Here is a 25,448-nt window from a genome sequence, read left to right as displayed (position 1 = left end):
CACCTTAAAGATATTGTTTTGGTAGAAAAAAAAAATCTTCCCCAAAGCTGAGCCACAGTGGTCTGTTTAATGGAGACTGCTGGCATGAATGTCAAGCAGTAACTGATAATTGGAATCCTACTTACTTTACCGAGTAGGCAGCTGGTGTCTCCCTCAGGGCAGTTAAGTTTTTGGTTACATTTTCACAAAACCAGCTTTTATTTCCTCAACCAAGTCTGGCAGGGAGCAGAGCAGGCAGGCAAGAGGAATGTGCACTTGTGGGCACACATGTGTGCATACACACACGCACACACGCATGCTCTCACACACACATGTGCACACCAGCAATCACATGTGCACACAAATCTCTCCCAGTGCGAGCACGTGCATGTACACACACACACATCTGCACCGTCACATGAACTTGCCTACTGGATCGTGGGGTCTCTGAGGAATCAGTGTTGTTAGACCTGGGGGAAGCCTTTTAAGCTTGATGAGACCTGGAGTTGGTTTCCTTCAGTTACGTTTCTTAGGGAACAAGAGTGCCAACCAGAAAAGGGAAATGACTTGGCCAAAGTCATATGCATCCATCACTTAGAAACTGAGTGGGAGCCTGGACCCCAGGGTCTCAGGGGTTGCAGTCATGGTTTGTAAAATGGATGCAACCCCACAGTCGGGATGAGCCACACATGCCCTAAGGGTCTCCAGGCAGAAATCATTGAGGGGGAGGAAATGTTCTATGGTATTTAAAGGGATTGCAAGAACACACAGCTATTTCTTGGTGTCCGCCAGGGATTGATTCTGCTCTCTGTGTGTACCCAAATCTGCAGTAGCTCAAATTCCTCATATAAAAGGACATAGCATTTGCACATACCCCACGCCCAACCATCCATGTGCTGAAATCATCTCTAGATTGCTTATAAGACCTCATGCAATGTTGGTGCTATGTAAGTAGTTGTTACTGGGGCCCAGCGTTGTGGTGCAGCAGTTTAAGCCACCTGCGAGGCCAGCATCTCATACTGGAGCCCCAGTTCGAGTCCTGGCTGCTCTGCTCCTGATCCAGCTCCCTTGTAATGCACCTGGGAAGGCAGCAGATGATGGCCCAAGTGCTTGGAACCCTGCCACCCATGGGGGAGACCTGGATAGAGTTCCAGGCTCCAGGCTTCAGCCTGGCCCATCTCTGGCTGTTGCAGCCATTTGGGGAGTGAACCAGTGGTTGGAGCATATCGCTTTCTGTCTGTCTGTCTCTTTCTCACTCTGCCCTTCAAATAAATAAAAATAAACTTTCAAAAAAATCATTGTTACTGTTGCTGTAATGCATAGGGAATAATGGTAAAAAGAAAAAGTCTGTACATGTTCACCATAAACACAATATTTTGTTCTGGATCTTTTCAGTCCTGGTTGATTGGGGCTGTGGAAACTGGACCTGTGGATTCGGAGGCCCAGCCCTGATGCCCGCTGTGCCGGCAGCTAGTAGTGTAGGAGACACAGATGGGGTGCTAAGAGGTTGAGCCACCTGCCCGCTGGTGGAGTTTGCTCACTAGTGTAAGTGGGCAGGCGGAGCCCTGCTGCTTGGTGCTCTGGACCGCTCTTCTCCCAGTTTGTGGGAATGGAGGGCATCGGGGACAGGCTGTGCGTTTGCCCTTGAAGTGACCCTGTGAAATCTGCACCGACCGGCAGCTAGTGAACGGTAACTGTGAACTGGCGCATTTGAGGGATTTTGGCAGCCAACATGTGTGCGTGAAGGAAACCCGTGTAACTACATTTGGCGATGCGCTTGGTTGTCCGGAGGTCAGTGTGCTCCAGCGGCCCGAGGACATCTCCAGGATAACAAGTACTCCAGGCGTTCTTTCTCCATTGCTCAGTGAGCCGAGTTGTCCAGAGGCCTGACCTTGGCTTCCAGTTTATGTTTTGGCAAAATACTGGTGCTTTACCAAGACGTTTAGCTTGCTGTTTATCAAAGTGTCACTTTGCAACGTGAGCTCCTCTCACCACAGTTCCTCCCACTTTCTGGAACAGATGCAACCAGGGGACAGGCACTATTCTGGGAGCCCAGGGTTCAGAAAAGACAGCAGTCGCCATTAGTGGGCGGTACAGAGATGTGCCTCTGCAATGATTGCAAGAACCATTTTTTGGGGGAAGAAAATGTGATGCACAGAGGGTTTCTAGGAGTGCATGGTGTTAAGATGAGCCAAGGCTTCTCAGAGGAGGTGACTGTTGATTGGGGCCTTGCAGGTTGAGTAGGAGCTCTCAGACAGCTAGGAGGGGAGAAGGGAGGAGGGGGCACTGCAGCCAAGAGAGAGAAGCAAAAAGCTCCGAAGTGTCTAGTAGGGGTGGGAACTTTTTTTTGCTGGCAAGACCATTTGAATATTGTTAATGTCATTTGCAGGCCACACAAAATTGTCAACTTGAAAATTAGTCTGGGCCGGCGCCGCGGCTCACTAGGCTAATCCTCCGCCTTGCGGCGCCGGCACACCGGGTTCTAGTCCCGGTCGGGGCACCGGATTCTGTCCCGGTTGCCCCTCTTCCAGGCCAGCTCTCTGCTGTGGCCAGGGAGTGCAGTGGAGGATGGCCCAGGTGCTTGGGCCCTGCACCCCATGGGAGACCAGGAAAAGCACCTGGCTCCTGGCTCCTGCCATCGGATCAGCGCGGTGCGCCGGCTGCAGCGCGCCGGCCACGGCGGCCATTGGAGGGTGAACCAACGGCAAAGGAAGACCTTTCTCTCTGTCTCTCTCTCTCACTGTCCACTCTGCCTGTCAAAAAAAAAAAAAAAAAAAAAAGAAAATTAGTCTGCTATTAATTAGTCTGCTATACAGATTGATGACCTGTGAGTCTCGCCCATGGTGGTCTTGGCAGAGCCATATCACATGAGTTCATAGGTATTATATGGTCCACAGGTCTGAGGTGGACCTGGAGGAAAGGGGTGGGATGGCGGGGGTGGGGCAGGAGGACTTGGAAAGCGGTTGGAGACAATGGCAAAGGAGGCTCCTGAAGGGCCCTGTTTACCCGCCTGAGTTTACCTGGCTCATCAGGGCTGGCTGCTCAGCCAGCAGAGGGAGGCTGAGGCTGGGTGTGCACCTGATGAGGCGGCCAGGGGCCCGCGTCCGAGTACAGCTGATTTCTGTTTGTGTGTTTGTAACTGGCATTCAAAACAAAACAAAACAAAACTAAACAGTCAGTCTGAAAGCTTCGGGGGCTTGGAAGTGACAGATTGGTCCCAAGTGGGTTACCAGGGTTCGTGTCATTGTCAGAAATCTTCAGTGCTTGATTTCAAGTGCTTTGAAGTGTCAGTATTTTACAGTAGACTTTTGCGTCTGAGGGTTGGTCTACTGGAATAGGTCTGGTTTTCTGGATTTATGATAGTGTTTATCCTTACAGGTGATACTCTCTGGAATCATAGGATTAACAACTTGGAAAAGGCCTATGATACTCCTGGTATGTACCAATCTTCTAAATTCTTCCCCTTGATGAAGTGTGTGCTGTATGATGTCTGTTTAAGTAAACTGTTGCAGGCATGTTTAAACTTCCCTTGTTCACTGGAAACCGAGTTAACAACAGACAATACCAGAGGCAGATGTTCTTAAAGCACCAAAGATGATGACTTTGCTGTTTTTTTGACCTGCTCTAGGCTTCTGTTGTACCTACTAGTGCACATGTGTTTCTCGTTCCAGGATTGGACCTCTTCTGAGGATAGACTTTCTTTAGAAAAACCGTGTACTTTGGACAGTTTTAAACATACACAGAAGTGAAGGGAAAGATATAATGAACCCTCGGCACCCATCGCCCAGTTCAGCAATAATTAACTTGCAGTCTCATTTAGTTCGCGTCTCAGCCACTCCTCTCACCTTCCACGTTCTTTTTCCCTCCTTGTTGTTTTGAAGCAAATGTCAAATATTAATCATGCATAGTTGATTTTTCATTAATGTTTTGTTGCTTACATTTGCCGTATTGACTATCTCATAAATATTGCATTCTCTTGCTAGGGTAAACATGTGCTATGGACTTTATCCCTTTCATATTGTTATTAAGATAAAATTCACATAACAGAGTTGACCATTCTAAAGTGTATGATTTACTGGCATTTAATACATTCCCATTGTCCATCCTTTGTTTTTGTTTGCTTCGTCATTTTGCTTCAAGGAGTACTGTAAAAAATAGATGACTGTCAATGAAGTTTATCTAGCTATCAAGGATAAAAGAGAAGGTCTAATAAATTTGAGGTGAAGTATACTTAAAACATTTTTTATATAACATCTTTTTATTTCTCTTTCATCAGTCTTAAATAATTGTCTAGGTATATTTTGTATGTACTTTCTAGTTCACCTTACACAGATCACTGTTTTCTCACAGTAGGTATAAATACAAAACTCATTCAGGTCTTCCATACAAAGAGAAGAAACGCAGGGAAGAATCTTTGCAAGCCAGAATAATGGATTCGATACTGTGTTGATTACTTGAAACACTGAAGTTGTTTCAGCCCCACAACTCCGTTGATTATTGCAGTTAGAGAAATTCCTTTCCTACACTTGGAGGGAGTAAGTTGTCAGTGTAGCATTTTAGTGTAGGAGATAGCAGGGTAGGAAAAGGGGGTTAGGGTGGGTTTGATGGCCATGTTCAAGGAGTCTGAGGTTTGTTTTGCAACAGCTCTGTAAGTTTACAGTCTCTGCAGGTGAGTTTTGGATGGTTCCCAATGTTTATCCTAATATTTGGTTATCAGAATCACCCCTGAACTTTTTCCATTGAGTCAGTGTTAAAATCCTCAGTAATACAAATCTCAGGTATTTAAATTGAATTAAAGTAAGGAGATCTCTAATGATATTTGTGCTCTAAAAATTCCAAATTATTAAAGAGTCAGCTGTTCTAGACAGATCTATTAAAAAAGATTTATTTTATTTATTTGAATGGTAGAGTTAGAGAGAGAGAGAGAGAGAGAGAGAGAGAGACTGAGAGAGGTCTTCCAACTGCTGGTTCACTCCCCAAATGGCCACAATGGCTAGGTCTGGGCCAGGCTGAAATCGGGAGCCAGGAACTTCTTCTAGGTCTCCCACACAGGTGCAGGGTTGCAAGTACTTGGGCCATCTTCCACTGCTTTCCCAGGCTCATTAGTAGGGAGCTGGATCGGAAGTGGAGCAGCCAGGACTCGAACCAGCACCCTTATGGGATGCTGACACTGCAGGCGGAGGCTTAACTTTCTATGCCACAGCACTGGCCCCTCTGGGCAAGGTTTTTGACAGAGTCCATCTTTTAAGACATTTATGAGGGGACTTCATCGAGTTTGTGTAAAAATGGAATTAAAAGGTAAAGTTTATTTCATGCAAAAAATTTTGAGTTCCATACATAGTTTTTTTCATAAGACACATTTTCTTTCCATGGAGTTTTTTGAAGATCATTTGTGTTGTTTTAATATTGCTTTCTTTTAGAAAAGTGCCTTAAGCATTTACTATGTGAGCTTAAGAACTTTAAATGAAAATGAATCTAATAAAAATAAATCTTTATTGCATTCCTTTCAGTTTATTTCTCATCTTTATTGATGAGAATTGGTTACAATATATCACGAAATTGTAACCAGTGTGTCTGCACTGTGTTGAGCTCTGCTTTTCTGTATAACAGTAAATTGCTGAAGTTCTATTAGTTGCTGTTATATTTCTGTGAATGAAGAGCCTATACGCTTATCCCTCAGATTGCCAAGCCGTCTTCTGCCATGTTTCTTTCTTCATTAGTTATTATTCCGTTGTTGCACATTTAAGCTTCTATTATTTTGGCTGCCATCAACGTGGTTTTCAGAAGGCCATACATAGATTGTTTTGAAGCGTTAATTAGCATCAGTTTCTAGAGAAGATGAATTATTTTTTAGCAATTATGCAAGGAAGAACTTTCTTTTTAAAAAATTTCTTGTTTGAGATGCAGACACACACACATATAGAGAAAAAGGGAGAGAGCTCCACTCATTGGCTGCCTCCCCAGATGCCTGCAAGGGGGCCGAGAACACAGTCCAGGTCTCCCATCTGCGTGGCAGGAACCTAGTTACTGGAGCCATCACTGACCGCCTCCTAGGAGAACACAGTCCAGGTCTCCTACCTGCGTGGCAGGAACCAGTTACTGGAGCCGTCACTGACCGCCTTCTAGGTTTGTATTGGCAGGAAGCTAGATTCAGCAGCTGGAGCCGGGACTTGAACCCAGGTACACCAGTGTGGGGCACGGGTGTCTTAGCTGCTAGGCCAAACACCCACTCTATGGAAGACCTTTCTGAGTCTATCAGTAGATCGTTTGAGACTTCGTCAGTATCATAAATGAAAAATCCTTAGCTCACATGAATCTTCCTAGTATGTAATTGACACAAAATTACCATATACATGTATGGGATATCATGTTAATTCTATACGTATGTACTGTGTGTAAGGATCCAATCAAGGTAATTATCATTTCTGTCTGAAATATTCATTGCTTCTTGGTGTTGAGAACCTTTAGATTTTGTCTTAAGTTTCTCTCACTTGCTTTTGTTCTCCAAAACTTGGTATCCCTCCCGGTTTAACTGGAGGATTGTCAGGGCGCACTCCAGTGGGGAGGGTCGGGGAGGGGAGGTTCCTGGCAGGGCCCTCTGGGAGGCCAGCTGTCCTCCTTCTGAGTGGCTGTGTGCACAGCCTCCTGGAACACGTGGCCATTCCCTTTTGAGAGCCATTATGTTTGTGCTCGCTCTTTTGTGATTGCTGGCCGCGATTACCTCGGGGTTTTGACTGGTGTGAACAAAGAAGGGGCAGTTTGACCTAGTTCCTTCAAATCCGAGTGTTCATGGAGATTTCGTAGGGAAAGCTTCTGTTCACTCAGTCCTCTTCCTTCCCTCTTGCAGTACTCTCTGTTCAGAGCAGAAAGAATGATGTTGGAAAATAACAGATATTTGTAACTGTTTTTTGGATACAAGGAAGACTAAGCTAGGGTGTGTGTGCATATGCATGAGGGGGATGTGTGTGTGTGATATTCTAGGTTTCTCCATAAAGAACTAACATTTTCCATTTTTAAGATTTATTTATTTATTTGAAAGGCAGAGTTAGAAAGAGAGAGGCAGAGACAAAGAGAGAGAGAGATCTTCCATCCATCCATCTACTGGTTCACTTCCCAAATGACTGCACCAGCCAGGCTGGGCCAGATGGGAGCCAGGAGCTTCTTCCAGGTCTCCCATGTGTTTCTGCTGTTTTCCCAGGCACATTAGCAGGGGTTTGGATTGGAAGTGGAGCAGCTGGGACTCGAACTGGTGTCCATATGGGATGCTGGCGCTGCAGACAGTGGCTTTACCGGCACACCACAGCGCCGGCCCCAGAATTTTCCATTTTTAAACAATGTTCTGGGGCCGGCGCTGTGGCATAGCAGGTAAAGCTGCCGCCTGCAGTGCTGGCATCCTGTATGGGTGCTGGTTCGAGTCCCAGCTGCTCCACTTCTGATCCAGCTCTCTGCTATGGCCTGGGAAAGCAGTAAAGGATGGCTCAAGTCTTTGGGCCCCTGCACCCGCTTGGGAGACTTGGAAGAAGCTCCTGGCTCCTGGCTTCAGATCAGTTCAGCTCCGGCTGTTGTGGCCAATTGGGGAGTGAACCAGAAGATGGAAGACCTCTCTCTCTCTTTCTTTCTGTCTCTCTCTTTGCTTCTCTTTCTCTCTCTGTGTAACTCTGACTTTCAAATAAATCTTTTTTTTTTTAAAAAGAATGTTCTTATTTCTTCCGGACATTATTCCATTTTCTTCGTAACACAATGTTTTATGAATGTTTAGAAATAGCAGATTCAGTGCTGGAAATGTCCTTAAAGACTTCCCCCATAAGACGTTTTTCCTTGGTGTACACTTAGAGGGACTGACCACCATGAAAGCTGACTCTGCGCCTGTAATTTTGGTTGTTTATAAAGTGGTATTTTGAGTTCTTGTTGTGTTTTTTTGGTCAGTTTGGAAGAGACGGCTGGCTCTGACCTGCACACTGGTAAATGGGCCGCTCTGTTTGTTAGCATCAAGAATGAAAGTTCCTCCCAGTGACATTCGTGGGTCACATGTGGTGGACTCTGAGTTGTGGGTCCTGTTGGTTTGTACCCCAGGCCAAGCACAGTGGAAGGCACTGCATTGTCTGTGCTCCTTTGGTTTATCTTCTAACTTTCAGATTATAGTATTTAGGAGAAAACCTCATTACCAAAGAGACGAAAATATGGCTTATGATAGGCATAATTTTCCCCTGTCAGACTGGTAAGGTAGTTGTATAGCACAAAACCACTTGCAGATCTGGCTGCTTGTCATCTTACTGTGTCTTGGAAGGAGAGTTGTGGAACTCGTACACACTGTGAAAAGAGTTGAGGAATCACTCTCACCAGTTACTCAGAAATAGTTACGGTGGATTATGCTGTGTGCCACACGGTGCCCCTTCCTTTCCTGGTGATGTGAAGAACGGGTGGGGTCAATACCCATGCACATTTTGTGCTTTCACAAAGTGAGCTCTGAGGCTTTTGGCCTTGTGCAGTGTGGATACTTCCGGGCTATGCATGGCTGTTGATAATTTGGAGTAAGCTCTTAGTAAAACCTCGATTTTAATTCTGACCCCATGACCCCTTTTTAATGGGGGACCTTGGGACAGCTCACTGATTTCTGTGTGTGTGAAATGAATAGCTTAGATCAGAACATTTTTTTCTAAAGATTCATTTATTTATTTGAAAGGCAGAGCTACAGAGAGGCAGAGGTAGAGGCAGAGAGAGAGGTCTTCTATCTGCTGGTTAACTCCTCAGATGGCCACAATAGCTGGAGCTGTGCCTATCCGAAGCCAGGAGCCAGGAGCTTCTTCAGGGTCTCCCACATGGGTGCAGGGACCCAAGGTATTGGGCCATCTTCTACTGCTTTCCTAGGCCATAGCAGAGAATTGGATTGGAAGTGGAGCAGCTGGCTCTTGAACCAGCGCTCACATGGGATGCCGGCACTGCAGGTGGTGGCCCTACCCACTATGCCACAGTGCTGGCCCCTCCAGAATCCTCTTGAGTTACCTTGAAGCTGTTCTTACTTCCAGTGGGCATTTGCACAGGTCATTTACGTCCCTGCATCTCTGAAATACAGTCATGATTTCACTCTGTTTGGAGGCGGAAGAATGAATGGCTCTTCTTACTCTTCAGAATCATGATTAGTACGCTTTTGCATGTAAATCATGTTTAAGATTTTGTCAGGTTGTGTTGTCTACCTTTTCTCATGGGATTTAGATGGCTGGTATTCCAGGAATTGGCCTGGCTTGTCTGGTTCACTGTCAGACGAAATACTATGAGGAAGGGCCAGCGCCACGGCTCACTAGGCTAATCCTCCTCCTTGTGGTGCCAGCACACCGGGTTCTAGTTCCGGTCGGGATGCCGGATTCTGTCCCGGTTGCCCCTCTTCCAGGCCAGCTCTCTGCTGTGGCCAGGGAGTGCAGTGGAGGATGGCCCAAGTGCTTGGGCCCTGCACCCCATGGGAGACCAGGAGAAGCCCCTGGCTCCTGCCTTCGGATCAGCACGATGCGCCGGCTGCAGCGCACCGGCCGTGGCGGCCATTGGAGGGTGAACCAACAGCAAAAGAAAGACCTTTCTCTCTGTCTCTCTCTCTCACTGTCAAAAAAAAAAAAAAAAAAAGAAATACTATGAGGAAGGAAGAACTCGGGAGTTTTGATCCTTGTGGGTGCTTCTCCCATTGTGCTATTCCAGGAGCAAACTGGTAGGTGCTTCAAATTATTTATGACCCTCTAAGGAGATTTTTCCTTCATGCAAAAGAGCCAGGGGCAGAGATGACCAAGGCAACACAAGGCGTCTCAGTCCTGTGCCTTTCGGTCGGCTGCTGAGTGTCATGGAAGTGATCTCATCAGCTCCCCGCTGGCGCTGGGCTCGCACTTGACCTCAGGATGGTCGTGAGGATGCAGAGGCACACTGAGGTGCTAGGTGGGCTCTGCGGCTGGTCAGGCTCACTGTACATTATTTTTGTCATCCTTTGAGAAGGTCTACAAGAGACCAGCTTCTTGGTGTGATGTATCCCTAAGTAGCCTATGCCATCAAAATGCACATGTAGGCGTTGTGAAGGCACCTGGCTGGGCTCAGGCCTGGCTGTGACCACAGTGGGTTTATCCCCCCACTGGCAACAGAGCTTTGATCTGTCTCCTGTGATCACCTTCTCCCAGGAAGTGTGTGTTTGGTAAGAACCCAGTATCCGAGACCGGCACTGTGGTGCAGTGGGTAAAGCCACCACCTGCAGTGCCGACATCCCATATGGGTGCTGGTTGGAGGCCCGGCTGTTCCACTTCCTATCCAGCTCTCTGCTATGGCCTGGGACAGCAGTAAAAAGATGGCCCAAGTCCTTGGGCCCCTACACCCGCAAGAGAGACTGGGAAGAAGTCTCCAGCTCCTGGCTTTGGATTGGCACAGCTCTGGTTGTTGAGGGCTTCTGGGGAGTGAACCAGTAGATAGAAGCTATCTTTCTTTTCTTCTGTCTCTCTGTTACTCTGTCTCTCAAATAAATAAATAAATCTTTAAAAAAATAAAAAGAACCTGGGCTCCTCAGAAATTGAAAGTACCCTTGAGTGATCCACATCTGGGCAGAGCCAAGTCCTGGGCAGAACCAAGTCCTGGGCGGTGCCGTGTTTATACACTAAGCTCAGGCAACTTGGATGTGTACTGTTTAGCAGGCTTAGCTTGGTAGCAAAGCTTAGAGCTCACCTTCCAGCTAAGTTCATTGTTTTGCTGAAAGTGCATCACAGATTGCATTCTGCTGTGCGTACAAATACTTGTTAGCCACCAGACAAAAAAATTGTTCACACCTTCTGTTCTTAAAGAGTAGACTTGAGCTTTGCATCATGGGTATGGAAGAGATTGTGTGGAAAATGGCTATGCCTCTCATTTTTGAATCCACTCATATTGAGTATCACTGTTGGTTCTCTGAATACCCATTGACCAAGCACAGATGAACTGATTAGACCAGCTGCGGTGAGGGAGACCACCTCTTTGCCAGTAGCCATCAGAAGGGGTGGGTCAAAGAGAGGATATTTATATAGGGTTATGGGGTGCCAGCTGTGTGATTTTTAGGGTGAGTCTTAGAAGGCAGAGAGCTGGTTGGGATTGGACAGCATTCATGACGTACAGCCATGGATGGAGAAGGGCACAGAGTGAGAAAGGTCTAGAAGTGAGGCTTGATAAGGAAGCTGGTGGTCTTGGTAAACAATTCGCTGGTTCACATTCTGACTTCTGAGGATTCAGCAATTCCTACACGATGTCACCAGGTTCTTCTGCTTGTTGTCAGTATTGTTTACTAGAGGTGGGAAAGGCATGGCCAGTGCCAGAGCTGATTAACACAGGGATAGGAAATTGTGTTGTTTTTGTTTTCACCTTAGATTTCATAGAGAACCCATTTCTAATGTTTTTATGATAACTAAATAAACTAATGATTTTATTGATAACATCTCATTTCTATATTCAATATGCTAATTTATTTTTTTAACTTTTATTTAATGAATATAAATTTCCAAAGTATAGCTTATGGATTACAATGGCTTTTTCCCCCCATAACTTCCCTCCCACCTGCAACCCTCCCCTCTCCCGCACCCTCTCCCCTTCCATTTACATTAAGATTCATTTTCAATTATCTTTATATACAGAATATCAATTTAACATATATTAAGTAAAGCTTTCAACAGTTTGCACCCAACACAGAAACACAAAGTGTAAAATACTGTTTGAGTACTAGTTATAGCATTAATTCACATTGTACAAGACATTAAGGACAGAGATTCTACATGAAGAGTAAGTGCACAGTGACTCCTGTTGTTGACTTAACAAATTGACACTCTTGTTTATGGCATCAGTAATCACCCTAGGTTCTTGTCATGAGTTGCCAAGGCTATGGAAGCCTTTTGAGTTCGCCGACTCTGATCATATTTAGACAAGGTCATAGTCAAAGTGGAAGTTCTCTCCTCCCTTCAGAGAAAGGTACCTCCTTCCTTGATGGCCCGTTCTTTCTTCTGGGATCTCACTCGCAGAGATCTTTCATTTAGGTGTGGTGTTGTGTGTTTTTTTTTTTTTTTTTTGCCACAGTGTCTTGGCTTTCCGTGCCTGAAATACTCTCATGGACTTTTCAGCTGGATCTGAATGCTTTAAGGGCTGATTCTGAGGCCAGAGTACTATTTAAGACATCTGCCATTCTATGGGTCTACTGTGTATCCCGCTTCCCATGTTGGATTGTTCTCTCCCTTTTTAATTCTATCAGTTAGTATTTGCAGATACTAGTCTTGTTTATGTGATCCCTTTGGCTCTTAGTCTTATCATTATGATCAATTATGAACAGAAACTGATCAGTGAGATACACAGCAGACCCATAGAATGGCAGATGTCCTAAACAACACTCTGGCCTCAGAATCAGCCCTTAAGGCATGTGGATCCGGCTGAAAAGCCCATGAGAGTATTTCAGGCATGGAAAGCCAAGACACTCTGGGGAAAAAAAAAAACCTAAATGAAAGATCTCTGCGAGTGAGATCCCAGTGGAAAGAATGGGTCATCAAAGAAGGAGGTACCTTTCTCTGAAGGGAGGAGAGAACTTCCACTTTGACCATGGCCTTGTCTAAATATGATCAGAGTCAGTGAACTCAGGGGGCTTCCATAGCCTTGGCAGCTCATGACAAGAGCCTAGGGTGATTACTGATGCCATAAACAAGAGTGTCAATTTGTTAAGTCAACAACAGGAGTCACTGTGCACTGACTCCTCATGTAGGATCTTTGTCCTTAGTGTGCTGTACATTGAGATTTAATGCTATAACTAGTACTCAAACAGTATTTTTCACTTTATGTTTCTGTGTGGGAGCAAACTGTTGAAATCTTTACTTAATGTATGCTAAACTGATCTTCTGTATATAAAGAGAATCGAAAATGAATCTTGATGTGAATGGAAGGGGAGAGGGAGTGGGAAAGGGGAGGGTTGCGGTTGGGAGGGACATTATGGGGGGGAAGCCATTGTAATCCATAAGCTGTACTTTGGAAATTTATATTCATTAAATAAAAGTTTGAAAGAAAAAAAAAAGATCACTTGGACTAGTGAGATGGCATTGGTACATGCCACCTTGATGGGATTGAATTGGAATCCCCTGGCATGTTTCTAACTCCACCATTTGGGGCAAGTCAGCTTGAGCATGTCCCAAATTGTACATCTCTTCCCTCTCTTATTCCCACTCTTATATTTAACAGGGATCACTTTTCAGTTAAGTTTCAACACTTAAGAATAATTGTGTATTAATTACAGAGTTCAACCAATAGTATTAAGTAGCAATATGCTAATTTATTTTTAATGATTTATTTACTTATTTATTTGAAAAACAGAGTGACAGTGAGAGAAAGAGAGAGAGAGACACAGAGAGAGATCTCCTATCTACTGGTTCATTCCTCAGATGGCTGCAACAGCTAGGGCTGGGCCAGGCTGAAGCCAGAAGTCAGAAACCCCAGCTGAGGGGCTGGCAATGTGGCGCAGTGGGTTAAAGCCCTAGCCTGAAGCGCTGGCATCCTATATGGGTGCTGGTTCAAGACCCAGCTGCTCCACTTTCCATCCAGCTCTCTGCTATGGCCTGGGAAAGCAGTAGAAGATGGCCCACGTCCTTGGGCCCCTGCACCCGTGTGGGAGAAGCAGCTTCTGTCTCCTGGCTTTGGATCAACGCAACTCCGTCTGTTGTGGCCAATTGAGGAGTGAACCAGCGGATGGAAGACCTCTCTCTCTGTCTCTACCTCTCTCTGTAACTCTTTCAAATCAATAAAATAAAACTTTTAAAAAGAAAGAAACCCCAGCTGAGTCTCCACATATGGGTGGCAGGAACCCAGGTACTTGAGGCATCATCTGCTGCCTCCCAGGCACATTGGCAGGAAGCTGGATTAAAAGCAGAGCAGCTGGGATTTGAAACCAGGCACTCCATGTGGGTGTCCCAAGTAGCAGTTTATCCCACTAAACCACAATGCCCACCCCACTGTGCTAAATTTGCAAAGTCACTTGAATGCTGTTGGCAGACTAAAGGAATCAGTCTTCCAGAGCTGGATCTCTCTCATAAATGCTAGTTAGCGATCCTGGAGTGGGAATTCCTGACTGTCCTTTGGGCTTGGACCAACCAGTCCAATATGTCCATGATGTCACTGCTGTGTTTTAAGGTGTATAACTGACACTTCTGGTAGAATGTGTGTGTCTGGGTTGCTAAAGGGGGCTCTCTGAGCAGTGCCATGTCCAGGCTGTCTGGGCCTGCTGGCCAGTATCTGAATAGGAGTGCAAGGAGACTGCACACACAGTGAGTAGTTTGGGGCTGGAGGGGAGACCATCGTGAACTGGGGAACCTCTTCAAATAGATGGATTTTCACAAGAAAAGCTGCAAAATAATGTGTGTTTGGTTTCATTTGTGTGTGTGTGTGTATGTTTGTTTTTAGTAAGAAGAGCCTGGGGGATCCTATGTAGGTGTTAGAAAATTGCATGGCAAAGTTTGCGAAGATATTGAGCAACTGTTTACTGTGGGTGCCTGTGATGGGTGAAATGGAAATGGGACAGAGGAAGATGTTAACTTTCCTGTTTGTGCTTGGGGAGAACATTGTAGTGTTGTGCGAAGCAGAGACTTAATTTAGTTTAGTGACATTTTGTTTAATTTGGAGCCATGGGGTATCTTCAGAGTTGAACTCTCTGTCTGGACTTAGTTTCTCTGCCTTGTGTGTGTCAGGAGAGGCAGGGCCCTGCCTCCAGCGATGGAAGCACTTGAGGCCACATGTGTCCTCCTGAATGCCAGCAGCCAAGGCTTGAGCCCGTGACCTCCAGCCCTGCAGCCCCTGCCCAGGACTCTGACTGGCACTGGAGCCAGAGTAGCCCTGGGGCAGAGTAGCCCCAGGCAGCTTAGAATGCACTGGGCGACCCAGGCCACTGCCGTCCAAGCTGGGGGCAAGGGACGGTTCCCGTGGCATGACCTTGTAGAGGTTCCAGCACTTAGCTTCCTTGGCTTCTTACCCGTGTTCCTGAGCCTGGTTCCTGTGGATTCTGCGAGCTACCTGATAGCCTTGTAGGAAATTCCCTTTCTGCTTGAATAGCCTGAGTGAGTTTGTCTTGTTCAGAACTTAATCAAGAACTTCTTGCTGGAGGATTGTCATTTTTCTTCCACAAATATGACTTTGATGATAATTTTTAAAGTGCTCAAAACATTAATTTTTTTTAAGCATTTGGGCATTATTATGGCAACTCAATTGAAGAACAAGAAATTCAGTGGGTGCTCAAACTGGATTGTTTGCGGTGAGTGCTTGGCTTTGGTGGCCAGTGTTGGAGGAGGCTGGGTGTGGGTCCAGGGTTGGGTGATAGTGGGTTGGGTCTCAGGAGCTGTAATGTCTCAACAAGGAGACCAGAATTGCTTGTTGGAGCTCTTTAGTGAGAAGAGAATGGTTTCTGTATGGAGATTGAGCGCTCGCAGGTGTTCTGCAAATTGGTGGAGGGTAGAAGTATATAGGTTTGGGTCAGATCTGGGTCTGATATGGGTTAGTCAAGTGATTTGGGACATAACACTTCACCTCTCTGAGACTGTGACTCATTGGTTTTATACAAATCTGTATAAATGTGTGTGTGCATATATCTGTCCTTCTGTCTGTCCATCTGTTTATCCTGATATCTTTTTTTCCGACATAACCCTGTGGCATTTTGTAATTTACTAAATACCCTTTGAGAGTGGGAATAAAACTTTCTTGTTTAACTAAAGAAGAGCTCATTACACTCTTTACTCTTATTAAAAATAACAAGTAGACCTCTCTCTATCTGCCTTTCAAATAAAACGAAAATAAATTAAAAAATAATTAGACCTGTGTGGTTTTTTTTCCAGCACTCAAACCTGATTACCCTCCCTACAAGTAAGCATTTTAAACTTTTTCTGGTGTTAGTATTCTAGGTGGCTGTCCCATGTTGCTAGAAGTGGGACATTTGTCACATTTACACTAAGCCACCTTCCTTCCTCTCCACTCAAAGCAATTATTTTTATGTCCTCTTCAGCCATGTTTATACTTTTAAATAATGTAAACTTGTATTTCTTAATTCTTGAAATTTGGGCAGTCATTTACAAGCTTTTTTTTTTCTTAAAGATTTATTTATTTGAAAAAGTTATATATAGAGAGGGAGATACATACACACACAGACACAGACACACACACACAGAAAGAGAGAGAGGGATCCTCCATCCACTGGTTCACTCCCCAAATGGCCACAACAGCCAGGGCTGGGCCAGGCCAAAGCCAGGAGCCAAGAGCTTCTTCTGCGTCTCCCATGTCTGGGTAGGGGCCCAAGTACTTGAGCTATCTTCTGCTGCTTTCCCAGGCCATAGCAGAGAGCTGGATCAGAAGTGGGGCAGCCAGGACTCCAACTGGAGCCCATAAAGAATGCCAGCACTGTAGACAAGCAGCTTTACCTGCTACACCACAGTGCTGGCCTGGATTTTCTCTTTTAAAAGATGAAGAGATTAGCACTTGACACCACTTCTCTCACTTCCGTCCCCTCCACCCCAGTATTTGGTAGTAACACCATCACCTTATATTGTCAGTGTTTTAACACTTTGCACTTTGCTCTTAAACTATAGAGTGTGAACTTTGTCTACTTTTTTTTTTTTCTCTCAGATCATGGAAACCAGTAATGGTCTTTCATTTTTGTGCTGTGAGGTTGGAGTTGGACGCCATGTTGCACGTTGATACCAGAGTGCCCTTGATACCAGAGATGCCCACTGCTCCCTACCCCAGTGTGTGCCTTAGGCTGTCTGAGCAGGTTTGCAGAGCTGCTGGGAGAAAACCAGTTCTGCAACCCTTAGCTGATCTCTATCCCCCAGCCTATAAAAAGATTAGGGATTAGAGAGACAAATGCTGTGGAGAAAGTTACTGAACCACTGTGGCATTTTGAGTTCCACCTCCCCATGGGAGAGGGGAGGCTGTGCTTACAGATAAGCACTTGGAGAACCTGATATGGCCGATATGGCTACTTGGTGTCTGACTGCACTGGTGTCAGAGACACGCCTGGGCTGGCCAGAGCACCCCGCGGGCTCCAGGTTAAAGACTGTGCTTGCAACCTATCTGTATGTTCACAGACCAAGGCCAGGATGCCTACTGCCAGCTGACCAGATTGGGCCCCGCAAGAGGCTGCAGGTGTAGGGGGAGCTTGCATCCTGCCTGGGTGGGACCCTGGAGGAGCCAGCAGCTCATCAAAGCTGGAGGCTGGGCCTGTGCTGCTGGGTTCCGGTATCTCAGAATCACTCACTATTTAGAATTATAGCTATGAAATTATGAAATCTGTTCTCTTTATATGAATAAAAATTAAAAAAAAATTTAACAAAGAATTATATGCCACTATAGTTTTAATGATTTTGTGACTATTCTAAAATTGGCTTTATAGAATGAAGTTGAGCATCTTTTCAATGGATTACGTAATAAGTTGGTAATAAAAAAAGAGAAGAGCTGCAGAAGACTCACTGGGGAGAGAGGCCCTGATACACACTTGCTGAGAGCAGACGTGAACAGTCGGGTGAACTCTGCGCCCTTTGCCTTGCCTACCAACATGGCCCCAGACTCCCCACTCTCCTTTCTATCCAAAGCTGACAAAGTGTGGCTAGCAGGCTGCGGGAGGAGAGGCAGATGCACGACACGAGGAGAGAAAGGCGCCCCTGCCTTCCCAGGGCAGGCTTGGGGACTGCCGGTACTAACGACCTTGATGACAGAGAGAAGAGCTCAAGTGCAAATTAAGCCCAGGTTTTGCCTGGGAGCCAGGTGTGGACACTGGAATTCCTGAACTGGGGTGTTTTGTGACTTGACGCACCTGGAGGGCTTTTTATGTCTTGGATTGACCAGAGAGGTCATGGGCCTGGCCAGATTTCACCCGAAAGGAGCGAGGGCAGCTGGTCGTGCAGAGTGGCCCTGAGCGATGTGGGGGTGCCCCCCAGGAGTCCGCTCGTTCTGGGGACCAGCTGCATTATTGAATGATGTGGGGGTGCCCCCAGGAGTCCGCTCGTTCTGGGGACCAGCTGCATTATTGAGTGATGTGGGGGTCCCCCCAGGAGTTCTGCTCGTTCTGCGGACCAGCTGCATTATTGAGTGATGTGGGGGTCCCCCCAGGAGTTCTGCTCATTCTGCGGACCAGCTGCATTATTGAGTGATGTGGGGGTCCCCCCTCAGGAGTTCTGCTCGTTCTGGGGACCAGCTGCATTATTGAGTGATGTGGGGGTCCCCCCAGGAGTTCTGCTCGTTCTGCGGACCAGCTGCATTATTGAGTGATGTGGGGGTCCCCCCAGGAGTTCTGCTCGTTCTGCGGACCAGCTGCATTATTGAGTGATGTGGGGGTGCCCCTCAGGAGTTCTGCTTGTTCTGGGGACCAGCTGCATTGTTGAGTGATGTGGGGGTGCCCCTAGGAGTTCCGCTCATTCTGCGGACCAGCTGCATTATTGAGTGATGTGGGGGTGCCCCCCAGGAGTTCTGCTTGTTCTGGGGACCAGCTGCATTATTGAGTGATGTGGGGGTGCCCCCAGGAGTTCCGCTCATTCTGCGGACCAGCTGCGTTATTGAGTGATGTGGGGGTCCCTCTCCAGGAGTTCCGCTCGTTCTGGGGACCAGCTGCATTATTGAGTGATGTGGGGGTGCCCCTCAGGAGTTCTGCTCGTTCTGGGGACCAGCTGCATTATTGAGTGATGTGGGGGTCCCCCCCAGAGTTCCACTCGTTCTGGGGACCAGCTGCATTGCTGACTGCAGCACCAGGAAGAGCGCTGGGTTCTATAGGCCGGAAATGTGACCCCCTATCCAAGGAGGGCTGGCTCAAGCACTCAGGCAAGGCAGTATTCCTTCCTGTTCTCTCCTGTTTGCCTAGAGCCCTGCCACATGGTAGTTTGTTTCATCTCTGGTCCATGACTTTGATGCATAGTTTTATATGTTTCTTGGAGGTTCTAGATCTTTTTTCCTTTTTTTTCATTTTTAGTTTTTTTTTTTTTTTTTGAGATAACATTTTTAACTTACCTTATGGTCAGAGGCTTAATGCTTAACAAGTAAAAAGGTCAACAAGTAAAAAGTAAAAAGATCACAGTTCAGCAGGACTATAGTAAGGGCTGTAAACAGTCACGAGATGAAAAGATGTCAATTTAACTCATATACACTAAATTTTAAGAAAATCACAGATCATTAAAACTACAGTAGGATGTCATTCTTAACCATTTGTTTGACAGATAATAAAGCACAGTTTGTCAAAATTATATTTGCAGCAATACTGATAAACACAGGCATTTTTTAGTTATCTTTTTAAATTTTAGCTCCCACATATAAGGGAGAGCATGCGGTATTTGTCTTTCCGTGTCCAGCTTCTTTCACTCAGCATGCTGTCCTACAGATGCAACTGTTCTGATGTCCGTGGCGGAAATGAATTTGTTGGTAACTGATAATATTCCATGGTGTGTATGTGTGTGTGCCATATTTTCTTTATCCAGTCATCTGATGATGGATACTTTGGTTGATTCCAAATTGTGGCTGTTGTAAGCACTGCTGTGAACATGGTGGTGCAGGTGTCTCTTTGATACAATGTGTCCGTGTCTTTTGGGTGTACACCCAGTAGTGGGACTAATGCAAGTGATCCTTTTGTTGTTGTTGACAAAATGCATCTAACCTTGGGAGTCATATTGCTGCTGCTTCTTCCTGTGGATAATTTTATTGAGGAATAATTGACGTATCATAAAACATACCTGTTTAAAGTGTGTAATTCAGTGGTGGCATGCAGATACAGGCAAATATCACCACCACTGTTTGTAGAATATTTGTATCACCCTGAAAATCAACCTTGTCCCCATTAGAAGTCACTCCTCATTTTTCCCCAGTACCTTCAGTCCCAGGAAACCACTGGTATAGTTTCTAGCTGTATAGATCGGCCTGCCTAGGCATTACAAATAAATGGGATCACACATCTGTAGCCCTTTATGTCTGGCTTCTTTCATAATCTTTTTAAAGTTCCTCAGTGCCACGGCATGTATCTGTGCCCTTTCCCTTAGAGCGGTTGGTTAGTATTCCGTAGTTCTGCTACGCCACATTTCATTTATTTATTCATCAGTTTGATGGATGTTTCCACTTCTGGCTGTTGTGCATGATATTGCTGTGAACATCGGTGTCCACGTTCTGAGTGCAGGTGTTTTCATTTCTCTTGGGTATATGCTCAGAGTAGGATTGTTCAGTCATATGGTAACTTCCACGTTTCTCTTTTTGAGTACTCACTAAATGATGACCCAAATGACTGTGTTATTTGATTTTTTCATCATCAGTGTATGAAGGTTCTGATTTCTCCACATTTTTTTTTTTTTTTTTTGCAAATACTTACTGGCTTTTTGATTATAGCCATCCTTATGGGTGTAAAGTGATATCTCGTGGGGTTTTAAAAACAATTTTATGTATTTGAAAGAGATAGAGAGATCAATCCATCTTCCACCCCTGGTTCATTCCCCAGATGTGCACAACAGCTGGCACTGGACCAGATGGAAGCCAGGAGCCCAGAACTTGATCCAAGGGTAAGGGTGATAGAGGCTCAAGTGCTTGAGCCATCTCGTTTCTCCCTGGGTGCTCATTAGCAGAAAGCTGGAGTGGGAAGCAGAGCTGAAAAGACTTGAACCCAGACACAAGTGGCGTCTTAACTGCTCTGCCAAATGTCTGCCCCTATCTTGTGGTTTTCATTTGATGTTGAACATCTATTCATGTGCCTATTGGCCGTTTGTATATATCTGGAGATAGGTCAATTCAGATTGATTACTCATTATTTGTCTTTTTTTTTAATGGAAATTCCCATATAAGAAATATTATCTGCAAATAGTTTCTGATTCTTTGGGCTATCTTTTCATTTTCTTGATGATGGATTTTGGAGCACAAAGTTTTTTTTAAATTTTGATGAAGTTTAGCTTGTCTTTTTTTTTAACATTTTAGTTCAGAATATTTTTAAATTTACAAGAGTAGTAAAGTAGCAATACAAAGAGTTCTCATATACCCCTCACCCCAGTTCCCCCATTATTAACAGCTCTAATTAGTATATTTATAACAATTAATGAGCTATACCCAACTTTCCCTAGTTTGTAGTTTCTCATCTATTACACCCTGCTTGTACTGTCAAGTCTAAGAAGGCTTTGTCAAACCGGAAGTCATGGAGAGTTACTCCTAAGAGTAATTCCCTAAAAGTTTTATTGATTTAGCCTTTCTAGTCAGATTTGTGATTTATTTTGAATTAATATTTTTCTATCTTGTGTGAGGCAGGGGTCAAGATTCATTCTTTTATTTCTTTTATAGGTTTATTTACTTGAGAGTCAGAGTTACATAAAGGAAGAAAGGGAGAGAGAGAGAGAGAGAGAGAGAGAGAGAATATCTTCCATCCGTTGGTGCACTCTCCAAACGGCTGCCAACAGCCAGGGCTGGGCCAGGCCAAAGCCAGGGGCCAGGAGCTTCTTCCTGGTCTGCCACTTGGATGCAGGGGCCCAAGCACTTGAGCCCTGTTCTACTGTTTTCCCAGGCAGATTAACTGGGAGCTGGATCTAAAGTGGAGAATGGAACCAGATACTGTTGTCATAGGCGGCAGCTTTGCTGCTAAGCCACTGACGCTGGCTCCAAGATTCATTCTTCTGCATATGCATGTTATCTGAAAACCATTTGTTAAAAAGACTTCTTTCCCCATTGACCCATCTTGTTGAGCATCAGTTGACTTGAAGTGTGAGGTTTGTGTACAGAGCTTCTAGAGCATACTTTTCCTGCTAGCTGTTCCACTTCCACCCTTTGGACGTTTCTTCCTGAGGCCACTCACTTCCTGTTCTAGACTGGACTTAATCGTGTTCTAGTCCTGATGCACAGGTATCACCTAAATATTTCTGTCTCATTTTTGGTATTCCTGGATTAGATCCACAACCTTTTACATTGCATTTTTTACATTTCATTTTTCTTTGAATTCTCTTTTTAACTTTGCCAGAGACCATTCTCAAATAATAACTTTCAAGAGTGTATTGAGGGGCCGGTGCCGCGGCTCACTAGGCTAATCCTCTTCCTGCGGCACCGGCACCCCGGGTTCTAGTCCCGGTTGGGGCGCCGGATTCTGTCCCGGTTGCCCCTCTTCCAGGCCAGCTCTCTGCTGTGGCCAGGGAGTGCAGTGGAGGATGGCCCAAGTGCTTGGGCCCTGCACCCGCGCGGAAGGCCATGAGGAAGCACCTGGCTCCTGGCGGCCACTTGGGGGGTGAACCAACGGAAAAAGGAGGACCTTTCTCTCTGTCTCTCTCTCTCTAAAAAAAAAAAAAAAAAAAAAAAAAAAAGAATGTATTAAGGGAAGGGAACCCTCTCAGGGTTTACATATGTTGATATGTCTTTAATTTTGCCCCCACCCTGTGAGTGGTGGTTTGTCTGGATCTAGAATCCTGGGTTCCAAATGATATTCCTTCCAAACTTTGAAGTCATTGCTGGCTGCCTCTTGCCATTGGTGAGAAATTTGATGCTGTTCTGATTCTTGCTGCTTAGTAGGCAGAATCAATCTCTCTCTCTCTCTCTCTCTGGAAAATTTTAGGATCTTTTCTTTGTCTTGATATTAATAAAGTTTGATTTTTAGAAACATTAAGCATTGACTCTCAGGCAGACGTAGTGTAGAATGAACACATCACTAATGGAGGAACCCTGATGTGCAGAGCGTGGTGGAAGCTAAGCGTTTATAGGCATCGGTGGGAGTCCGCGGGGAGAGATACAGACAGCGCTGGTTAATGCCCCGCAAGGCCATACACTGTCACTTTTGAGGTTTTCTGTTCCAGCAGACAGAATGTATTTTTATCCTGTTAATATTTGTAATATTAATAATAATGTTTGTAATAATAACAGTGCACACATGGGATGCATGTATTAACCCACTGATCCTGTGAGTCATTAATGAAGTCTCTTCATTTGGAGGCAGGGAAGGCACAGAGAGGTTAGGTAGTTTGTCTGCAGTCACAGAGCTGGTAGCAGCAGATCTGGGCTGTGCTCTCAGCGATGCTGACTCTGCAGTCTCTGTACTCAGTCACTCCGTGGCCTGGAGGTCCAGTTCCACAGCAGGCTTGGCTGAGAGCTCTGTATAGCTGGGGGGCCATAGTGATTGACATGCCTCGTTTTAGGGTGTGCTCGAGAGAAGCACGCACATGACCCCTGTTATGCCAAAAAGAAGGTGATAGCACTCCACCCAGGACCCCCGCACCTCCAGGCCGATTATCCAGCTCTTTGAGAATGAAATTCACGGGGCTGGCATTGCGGTGTTGTGGGTGCAGCTGTTGCCTGCGAAGCTGGCATCCTATATGGGCACTGGTTTGTGTTCTGGCTGCTCCATTTCCAATGCAGCTCCCTTCTAATGGCCTGGGAAAAGCAGCAGAAGATGGCCCAAGTGCTTTGGCCTCTGCTTACCCACGTGGGAGACCTGAAAGAGGTTCCTAGCTCTAGGTTGCGGCTGTCTAGGGAGTGAACCAGTGGATGGGGGATCTTTCTGTCTCTACCTGTCTCTGTATAACTATGAATTTCAAGTAAATAAATAAATCTTTTTTTTTAAAGGTTGAAATTCACTAGGATTAGTTGATGGGTGAATTCTGATCCTCCTTGTTATGTTTGCACCTGCAAGTCTCTTCCTTATTTTTTCAACTTTTTCTTTTCAAACAAAAATGGGCAAACTTTCAGAATAGATGATCAAATGACACAGTGAGCTCTCACATGCTCTCCACTCGGATTCGGTGGCTGTTAACACTTTGCTGTATTTGCTTGGCCACCACGTAAGGAGATTTTCCTATTGAACTACCTCAAAGCTGCAGACTTTGTGGTACTCCACTCCCATATACCTCAGAATGTGTCTCCTAAAAATAGAACATTCTTCCCTGTCACCATTGTAATATTGTCATACCTAAGAAAATTACCAGGAATTTCATAGTATCATCTAATATTCAGCCCATGTTCACATTTCCCCACTGTGCCAAAATATTTTTATAACTTTTTTGAATGAAAATCTTTGTCTCTGAAGCATGATGCCACAGTGCTGGCTCCTCACCGTTTTCCTTGAGTGGGGTGACATCTCTATATGATAAGTGTGTGGCCTGATGAATTATCGAGAAGTGAGTGCTCCCCTGGATCCTGGCTTTTCAGGAAATCCAGGATGCATTCGGGGCTGCTCACTGTCTTTGATTATTCCATCTCAGTAGTATTTGGTGCTTTAGAATCCTCTTCTGCATCTTTTCTTTTTCTAGAAGTTGATTATGTGAAGAGATGAGTCCAGTTGACCTACATTTTGTTGCTTTTGTTATCATTTTTCTTTTTTGTCTTCTTTTTCTATTCTTCTTTGTCTTCTTCCTTTTTCTTTTTTTTTTTTTTGAGATGGAAAATGTCAGTATACCCCAAAGTTGAGAAAAATACGACAGCTCTCAGGTACTCATTGCCAGCTACAACAGTCAACACATGTCCAAACTGGTTCATCTGGGCCCCTGCTGACAATGTCCCTTCTCCTTGGCCTTTGGATTGTATTGAAACAAAGCTCTGCATTTTCTACATTTATTCTTAAAGTTATTTATGAGATACTTGTGTAATTTGTCAAGCTTGTCAAATATCTAGTTATTGTCTCACTTTTTTATTACAGATTTATTTATTTATTTGAAAGACAGAATTATAGAGAGGCAGAGGCAGAGAGAGAAAGAGAGAGAGAGAGGTGTCTTCCATCCACTGGTTAACCCCCCAAATGGCAGCAACAGCTGGAGCACATTGATCCGAAGCCAGGAGCCAGGAGCTTCTTCCGATCTCCCATGCGGGTGCAGGGGCCCAAGCACTTGGGCCATCCTCCACTGCCTTCCCAGGCCACAGCAGAGAGCTGGATTTGAAGTGGAGCAGCTGGCACTCGAATGGCGTTCATATGGGATGCTGGCACTGCAGGCAGCAGCTTAACCCGCTATGCCGCAGCATTGGCCCCTAACATGTTTTTTTTTTTTTAATTAAAGATTTTATTTATTTATTTGAGAGGTAGAGAGAGAGAGAGGGAGAGAGAGGGAGAGGGAGAGAGAGAGGGAGAAAGGTCTTCCTTCTGCTGGTTCACTCCCCAGATGGCCATGATGGCCAGAGCTGTGCTGATCTGAAGCCAGGAGCCAGGAGATTCTTCCCAGTCTCCCATGTGGGTATGGGGGCCCAAGCATTTGAGCCATCTTTTACTGCTTTCTCAGGCCATAGCAGAGAGCTGGATTGGAAGCAGGGCAGCCAGGACTAGAACCAGCACCCATATGGGATGCTGGCACTGCAGGCAGAGGATTAACCTACTGTGCGCCAGTCCCTCCTAACATGTTTTTTTTTTTTATGTTTATTTAGTTTCATTTACTAGAAAGGCAGAGCAGACTGAGAGAGAGAGAGAGAGAGAGAGAGAGAGAAAGAGATCTTCTATCTGCTGGTTCACTCCCCAAATTCCCACACAGCCAGGAGCTGGAATTCCATTTGGGTCCTCC

The 25,448-nt window shown here is 45.4% G+C and overlaps 1 protein-coding gene across 4 annotated transcripts in view; it reads left to right on the top strand.

The window, feature by feature from the left end:
* ENTREP1 (endosomal transmembrane epsin interactor 1) overlaps nt 1-25,448 on the top strand; it is an 80,605-nt gene that overhangs the window by 11,464 nt on the left and 43,693 nt on the right. For 3 of the 4 annotated variants that reach the window (XR_016237083.1, XM_002708235.5, XM_089336952.1), the window contains exon 2: nt 3,358-3,414. The exons of the other annotated variant lie outside the window; for it this stretch is intronic. Coding sequence is in view for 2 of the 3 variants with exons in the window: in XM_002708235.5 (XP_002708281.4) it covers nt 3,358-3,414 (57 nt within the window). In the remaining variant the exon portion in view is untranslated. The remainder of the gene's footprint in view (nt 1-3,357; nt 3,415-25,448) is intronic. 4 annotated transcript variants of the gene reach the window in all.

The sequence above is a fragment of the Oryctolagus cuniculus genome, chromosome 1, assembly GCF_051225735.1.
Source record: "Oryctolagus cuniculus isolate XC-2025 breed Fujian yellow rabbit chromosome 1, ASM5122573v1, whole genome shotgun sequence".
In the NCBI taxonomy this organism is placed as follows: domain Eukaryota; kingdom Metazoa; phylum Chordata; class Mammalia; order Lagomorpha; family Leporidae; genus Oryctolagus; species Oryctolagus cuniculus.
The sequence above is the reverse complement of the archived record's forward strand: the minus strand, read 5'-3'. Positions and strand labels throughout refer to the sequence as shown.